The 8,272-nt window shown below is 51.3% G+C and overlaps 1 protein-coding gene across 1 annotated transcript in view; it reads right to left on the bottom strand.

Annotated features, from left to right (window-relative positions):
• SBF2 (SET binding factor 2) overlaps window positions 1–7,965 on the bottom strand; it is a 321,660-nt gene extending 313,695 nt beyond the window's left edge. Inside the window, exon 1 of the mRNA XM_075325834.1 lies at window positions 7,835–7,965. Within this exon, the coding sequence (XP_075181949.1) occupies window positions 7,835–7,889 (55 nt within the window). The 5' untranslated portion in view covers window positions 7,890–7,965. The remainder of the gene's footprint in view (window positions 1–7,834) is intronic.
• Between the last annotated feature and the right edge of the window lie 307 nt (window positions 7,966–8,272).

Raw genomic sequence — 8,272 nt, 5'->3', positions numbered from 1 at the left:
GGTGGCTGCAGCTTATAGGCCGAAAAAGTGGTGACAGGTTCCCTTTAAAAAAAATTACATACCGTATGGGTGAGTAACAGGTTGTCTTTAAATAGAACACATTTATTGTAGAAAACTGAAGATTAATCTTGAATAATTCCTTTAATCTGAACTCCATGTTAACATATACTCTGGATTTTACTGGATAGTCATAAAAAAAAGTCTATAAAACATCAATACCAAATGTTATAAAACGATCATGAAACCAAAATGTTGAAATAATCTGTCATCTTCACGTCTGCCCTTCATCGTCTGAGTCTCCTGAAAGCATTATGCTTAACAGAAATGGTTAATCTTGCTTATTGCTTTTAAAAATGGTGCAATTTACTTGTAATTAGAGGGCAGTGCTTCCAAGCTCGTTGCTTTAGAGCTTGTAAGTGCTGCTCTGTAGCTGGCTGGATTCGTCCAGCACCTCCAATGTTGCAGAGCAAAACTCTGTTTGAATCATTGTATTATGAACACCTATGGTCAGTACAGCATAGCTCACCACCTCAAGCAATAAGCTTTACATGCATCATCACTGTCCCCATCGGGGCTCACAATCTATATTCCCTATCACTATTTCTTTGTAGTGTTGGAGAAAACCCACGGAGACGGGGAGAACATACAAACTCCTTGCAAATAATTTGCTTGGTGGGATTTGAACCCAGGACCCCATGAAAAAACTTTTGGTTTTCACAATCTTTGCTGCTTCAATTTATATAGTGACAATTTGCATTAACTTTAGATTGTCATGAAGAGTAATCAGACGAATCCTTCTTTTCCAGGAAAAAAAAACATCACAAAATCCCCATTTACATCCAATTTCAACCAGTCACAAATTGACTTGCTTACATAATTTCAATCACATCATTAGCTCAGAAGAAAGTGTTAACAAGGACAAGGCAGCTATACAATGCAATGTTAACCAGGACAAGGCAGCTGATACAATGCAATGTTAACCAGCAGAAGGCAGCTGATACAATGTAATGTTAACAAGGACAAGGCAACTGATACAATGCAATGTTAACAAGGATTAGGTAACTGATGCAATGCAATGTTATGTTAACGAGGACAAGGCAACTGATACAATGCAATGTTAACAAGGGCAAGGCAACTGCCACAATGCAAAATTAACAAGGACAAGGCAACTGATATAATGCAATGTTAACCAGGACAAAGCAACTGACACAATGCAATGTTAACAAGGACAAGGCAACTAATACAATACAATACAATCAGCAAGACAGTGTGATAAGAACAAACTGGTTGCTTTAAAAGGTGGCTGGTTCCTATAAACATTGTCTTCTTGTTATCATGGTTACCTCCGAGGGAACACGTGCTTTTTAATCAAAAGGGCTTTACAGGCAACTACATTGCCCCTAAATAAACTAGTGCAGAGCTTGTTCAAAAATGGTAACGGGCAGGTGTCCGTGCATCTTCCCATACAGTGGGGTGAAGGCGCATTGGTGTAGTGAAGAGCAACAAAGAAGCTACTTTTCTGCAACAAACTTGTCATGGACAGACTGGCATCCTGCAGGGAGTACAGAAATTGGACTGCAGAGGACTGGGGTAAAATTATATTCTTTGATCATAGACGATCTCTATGATCGTCCGGAGAACAAAAGGTGAGCACTGCCATGATTCCTGAGCAGCACACTCATGTGCGGGGGCTTCCCAGCCATGGAGAGGGCTCACACACAATTTTGCTCAAGATCATTGCGATGAAATAAGAATGGGATGTGCACATCCTTCAAGAGTGATTTCTCCCAACTGTCCAGGAGCGATCTGCTGATGACTCTTTTTCCAGCATGATGGAGACCAAGTCACAACGCAAAAGTAATTGGCTCAGTGAACAAAACATTGACATTTTGGGTCCATGGGCAGGAAACTCCCCCCAGATCTGAATCCCATGGGCAATCCATGACAAAGAAAAACAAAGAAATTGTAACAATATAAGTTACTAATATTTCAGCTCTCAATATTCAATAACGGGGGGATACTCAACACAAGGGGGGACTAATTAAAAGAGCCATCTAATTTTCTTTCTTCAGAAGCGTGCCACTCCACCACCCCATGGCTTCCTGCTTGCCAGGGGCGGTGCACTGCCTAAAACTGGCAGTTCAGATAAGCAACATGGTTGCGGGACTAGTCTGAACTGTGCGATCTCAGATGTTAGTTCCAGAAACAGCTTTGCTTTAGGAGCGCAGGGGGCTGGAGCAGGAAGGATCCAGAAAAACATCAGGCATCAGCCCTGCACTTGTAAGCTCTGCAGCAAACAGCTTGTAAGCGCTGTGTTCCTTGCCTAGAGGTGGCCAATAACCTTGGAAGAAACAGCAAACTGTAGAATCAAAAATCATTCTGTTCTTTGAGAACCGGGGATTTTTAATAACAGGTCAATTACCCTATTGCTTCTGCTACAAGCACTTTGCAATTTTAACCATTTAAGAACTTGAGACAAACCCTAATTTTAGTCCCCCAATTGCAGAGCGAAAACAGTCACCTGCTTCATTGATCACCATAAAGATTAACTAAAGTTTAGAGGAATTGTCTGTAAAATAGCAATGGATTTACGGTCACATGTATAAATTTAGCACATAGATATTTCTGGTTACAGGTCAGAGGTTACGGACAGTTCCCCTAATAAGAAGCGGAAGCCTCATTGTGGTCACAAAAACTTCTGCTTTTTGTCTACATCACGAGATTTCTGGAAGATCTAAAGAAAACCGAGATTTCTAAAATTGGGGGGAAAATAGGATAAAGGGCAAGACCGGTGTTATACAAATGAACTGACCTCTACTTCCAGAATTAGGCAAGTTTATAAAACATTATAGACAATGATACATACTAAGGCTGGAATCACACTTGTGCCTGTAAAATCACATTTTCTCACATTGCACTCGTGCGAGTTAATCGCAAGGTGTGAAGCCGGCCTAATGCAAAGCAAAAGCGGAGGAGCGTTCAATCAGATTGAACAATCCGATTGGTTTTTGTGTATATCGGCTGGTGTGTTAAATTTTCCAATGTCTGTGTTTACCGTGAATCAAAACAAACCTATTTACAACGAGAAATTGTACATCCCTAAAGGCCCCGTTACACGCAACGACATCGCTAACGAGATATCGCCGGGGTCACGGAATTTGTGACGCACATCCGGCCTCGTTAGCGACGTCGTTGCGAAGGACACTTATGAGCGACTGCTAATGATCCGAAAAACAAACAAAAAAATCGTTGATTGTTGACACGTCGTTCCTTTCCCAAATATCGTTGCTCATTTTGGACACAGGTTGTTTGTTGTTCCTGAGGCAGCACACATCGCTACATGTGACAGCCCAGGAACGAGGAACAACAGCGTTCCAGCGGCCTCCGGCAACGAGGTGGGGGTGACGTGAATGCGGCTGCTCTCCGCCCCTCCGCTTCTATTGGCGGGCCTCTGTGTGACGTCACAGTGACGCCGCACGAACCACCCCCTTAAAGAGTTTGTCCGCCGGCCACAGTGACGTCGCTAGGAAGGTAAGTACGTGTTACGCGTACCTGCGATATTGTGCGCCACGGGCAGCCATTTGTCCGTGACGCACAAACAACGAGGGCGGGTGTGATCGGTAGCGACATCGCTAGCAATGTCGCAGCATGTAAAGCGGCCTTTAGACTTCTTTCCACCAGAGGTCAACAGCTCGCCGCCGGACGTCTGAAGGTTGCCGCCGTGGGCGTTTGAAGCTCGCAGCCGCCAGAGGTCTACAGCTCAACAACGCCACCGTCGGAGGTCTACGGCTCCACGACGCCAGAGGTCTACGGCTCGACGACGCCAGAGGTCTACGGCTCGACGACGCCAGAGGTCTACGACTCGACGACGCCAGAGGTCTACGACTCGACGACGCCAGAGATCTACGACTCGACGACGCCAGAGGTCTACGACGCCAGAGGTCTACGACTCGACGACGCCACCGGCAGAGGTCTACAGATCGATGACCCCACCGGCAGAGGTCTACAGATCGATGACCCCACCGGCAGAGGTCTACAGATCGACGACCCCATCCCCATCAGAGGTCTACAGCTCGACGACCCCATCCCCATCAGAGGTCTACAGCTCGACGACCCCATCCCCATCAGAGGTCTACAGCTCAACGACCCCATCCCCATCAGAGGTCTACAGATCGATGACACCATCCCCATCAGAGGTCTACAGATCGATGACACCATCCCCATCAGAGCTCTACAGCTAATACTTCACAACCTGCCAAAAAAAAAAAAACTGAAGACGTGAGATCTCTATGACAACCAAGAAACTACATCTCCATAATTAATGCTCCCGCCAAGTGAATCACATCATCTCTCCTTATTCTTGTCAGTGGCGACTTCTTTATACCTCCGTTAGGTCCAGTGATTCCAGCTCGGCTGCATAGTCCGCTGGCATCTATGGAGTCCGAAGTTCTCATCTTGAAATCTCATCAGAGGCTCAGACTGCTGAGCTTTGACACAGTTTAGGCTGGAGCCACACACAAATCCGGCTGCATGTAATCCATGAAAAATGTAACTAGTCTGAGCCTCTGAGGATAGAAGGTGGGTTTCAGACCACCACAGACCCCAGCAGACAATGACCGGTCAGAGCTGCTGGTGCACTGTACCATTACGTGGCACTTTCTTCATGTACCAGCTAAATGATAGATGCAGAATCGGTAGCTCAGACGCTCTCAGCTATTTCCGTGGCCCCCGACTTCCAGTCCATACCCTGCAAGAGCTGAGGCTTTGTCACAATTGTATCCAATCTGGGAAACCATTTGGGAATGAAACATTCTGTTACTTTTCTGTGCCCGACCGACAAGAAAGGGACATGGACTTGTTCATGGGCCCTTATAGTCTATGGCCCAGCTTTTAGAGAACAGGATGCAAATGGAAACCCCCCAGCGTCTGACGCACTGCAGAAATGGAGTGTGAACAGGGCCCAAATGATATGTCCTGATCGTTTGCTAAAATGTATCAGTCTGGTGAGCAGATAGAGCCTTATCTACACTGGGTACAACTGTTACATGCTGTTCCTCTCCACCATATCTGTTTCTGGGAAAGCCGGGTGCCACAGACGTCACCGGCTCGTCCAGATCCCTGAACGGCAAATCTCCACGTCATATTGTGATACATCCCCCCCTCTTACAGGAAGCTGCCATATTGGCTGACACAAAGGCACGGAAGTAACAGACACGGATGAATGACATTTATGGGTCCGGGCACGCTGGGTGACAGCCATCAGCTCCTATAGAGGTGCTCATCAGTGCCAGTGTACAGTAACAGAGGAGGACGGGGTGTACGGGACGTTGGAGGATGACCTATGTCAGGGCCAGCAGCCATACTGGCCCAGGACGAGACCGAAAAATATAACTAAATGGAAGATTTTACCACCCTACACCTCATTCATTGGCATTAAGTGATATTAGGGAGAACACTCAGTACTGAGGATCTTCACCCGGAGTGACCAGTATGGCTGCACCGCCTGCTGTCATTTTTTGCAGAAATGGCCTCAGAGGCAAAAGACGCACAATGTCCGGATTGTGATTTACCAGCAGCACACGGGGCCTTCTGATAGAAATCATCAGCGAGACACTTCAGAATGAGGGAGAAGTTCCCACCGCAGAGCTGCAGACGTTTGGGCAATGAACCAGGGCCCAGCCTTTGCCAGTGGCACAGATCATTATGGTGAATCCGACGATACTGCGGCATCAAAGGAAAATTGCAGATATGAACGGACAGGAGGACTCTGGTGCCCGCATAGATGGTGCCTGAATATGGGGGGGCACTGGGTACCCTAAGTGGAGCCCATCACAGTACAATACAAGAGCGCCAAGGGGGCGGGGAAGAACACTCCTATTCTACAGAATGGGCAAAGACTGTAAACTGGAACCCCCCTCTCCACATGGCTCAGCAGACATCCCCTGCACCCCCATGGCTCAGTGGGCCCGTCTCCTGCACCCCATGCCTCAGTGGGCCCGTCTCCTGCACCCCATGCCTCAGTGGGCCCGTCTCCTGCACCCCATGCCTCAGTGGGCCCGTCCCCTGCACCCCATGCCTCAGTGGGCCCGTCCCCTGCACCCCATGCCTCAGTGGGCCCGTCCCCTGCACCCCATGCCTCAGTGGGCCCGTCCCCCGCACCCCATGCCTCAGTGGGCCCGTCCCCCGCACCCCATGCCTCAGTGGGCCCGTCCCCTGCACCCCATGCCTCAGTGGGCACATGCCCTGCACCCCATGCCTCAGTGGGCACATGCCCTGCACCCCATGCCTCAGTGGGCACATGCCCTGCACCCTATGCCTCAGTGGGCACATGCCCCGCACCCCATGCCTCAGTGGGCACATGCCCTGCACCACATGCCTCAGTGGGCACATGCCCCGCACCCCATGCCTCAGTGGGCACATGCCCTGCACCCCCCGCCTCAGTGAGCACTTCCTCTGCACCCCTTGCCTCAGTGGGCACATCCCCTGCACCCCACGCCTCAGTGGGCACATGCCCTGCACCCCATGCCTCAGTGGGCACATGCCCTGCACCCCATGCCTCAGTGGGCCCGTCCCCCGCACCCCATGCCTCAGTGGGCCCGTCCCCCGCACCCCATGCCTCAGTGGGCCCGTCCCCTGCACCCCATGCCTCAGTGGGCACATGCCCTGCACCCCATGCCTCAGTGGGCACATGCCCTGCACCCCATGCCTCAGTGAGCACTTCCTCTGCATCCCATGCCTCAGTGAGCACATGCCCTGCACCCCCCGCCTCAGTGAGCACTTCCTCTGCACCCCTTGCCTCAGTGGGCACATCCCCTGCACCCCACGCCTCAGTGGGCACATGCCCTGCACCCCACGCCTCAGTGGGCACATGCCCCGCACCCCACGCCTCAGTGGGCACATGCCCCGCACCCCACGCCTCAGTGGGCACATGCCCCGCACCCCACGCCTCAGTGGGCACATGCCCCGCACCCCACGCCTCAGTGTGCAAATGCCCCGCACCCCATGCCTCAGTGGGCACATGCCCTGCACCCCATGCCTCAGTGGGCACATGCCCTGCACCCTATGCCTCAGTGGGCACATGCCCCGCACCCCATGCCTCAGTGGGCACATGCCCTGCACCACATGCCTCAGTGGGCACATGCCCCGCACCCCATGCCTCAGTGGGCACATGCCCTGCACCCCCCGCCTCAGTGAGCACTTCCTCTGCACCCCTTGCCTCAGTGGGCACATCCCCTGCACCCCACGCCTCAGTGGGCACATGCCCTGCACCCCATGCCTCAGTGGGCACATGCCCTGCACCCCATGCCTCAGTGGGCACATGCCCTGCACCCCATGCCTCAGTGGGCACATGCCCTGCACCCCATGCCTCAGTGGGCACATGCCCTGCACCCTATGCCTCAGTGGGCACATGCCCTGCACCCTATGCCTCAGTGGGCACATGCCCTGCACCCCATGCCTCAGTGGGCACACACTGCAATCCTTTTTATCCGGCACAGTGGGTGATTTTGGGGACACCCCCTTAGTGATGGCTGCCATCTGACAGCCGTGCTGCAGCCCTGTGCTGGAGAGGACATCCCCCTGCGTCACTCAGGATGTGACATGAGGGGAGGGAGACATTCCCAATTTACAAAACACTGGGGTAGTGGCTGGACGGGGATAACAACTGCGGCTCCCCCCAAAACTGAACACATAGTTTGTGCCAACCGCAGTAAGATGCACGGGGGGGACGATCCCAAATATATAAGTGTGGGGGGGGACCCAGGCAGCTGCAGCATCCCCATCACGTCACAGAGCCAGTACAGCAGAAGCAGCGGCGCTGTGAGGCCGCACATACCTGTCTTCTCATGGTCGTATCCCACCACTATGAAGTAGTCAGCCAGCCTCGCCATGGCTGCCCGCAATCCTCCCTTCCCACGGAAAATCTCAGCATCTTGGCCGCTGCAGCTCGGCCATGTTTGAGGGGCACAGTACCCTACTGAGCACTGCGCAGGCGCGCACAGCTCCAAACTACTGAGCATGCGCGAGGGGGAATCGACTGGGAAGAAGGGGGAGTGGGATACTGACGCGGAACAGAGGGTGTGCGGCCAGAGGCGTGCGGTATTGGTGCGTTATAGGTGCGTTTACTGTATAGTGGTGCAATGTAGACATATACTCCTGTCCTGTACAATATTTATGTACAGTCCTGTGTTGTGCAATATATAGTGGCTATAGAAAGTATACACACCCTTATTAAAATTCTGGGTGTTTGTCATGTAACAAAAAATCATGCCAA

This window comes from Anomaloglossus baeobatrachus, chromosome 10 (genome assembly GCF_048569485.1).
Source record: "Anomaloglossus baeobatrachus isolate aAnoBae1 chromosome 10, aAnoBae1.hap1, whole genome shotgun sequence".
Taxonomy (NCBI): Eukaryota; Metazoa; Chordata; class Amphibia; order Anura; family Aromobatidae; genus Anomaloglossus; species Anomaloglossus baeobatrachus.
This window is presented reverse-complemented; position numbering and strand designations above follow the sequence as displayed.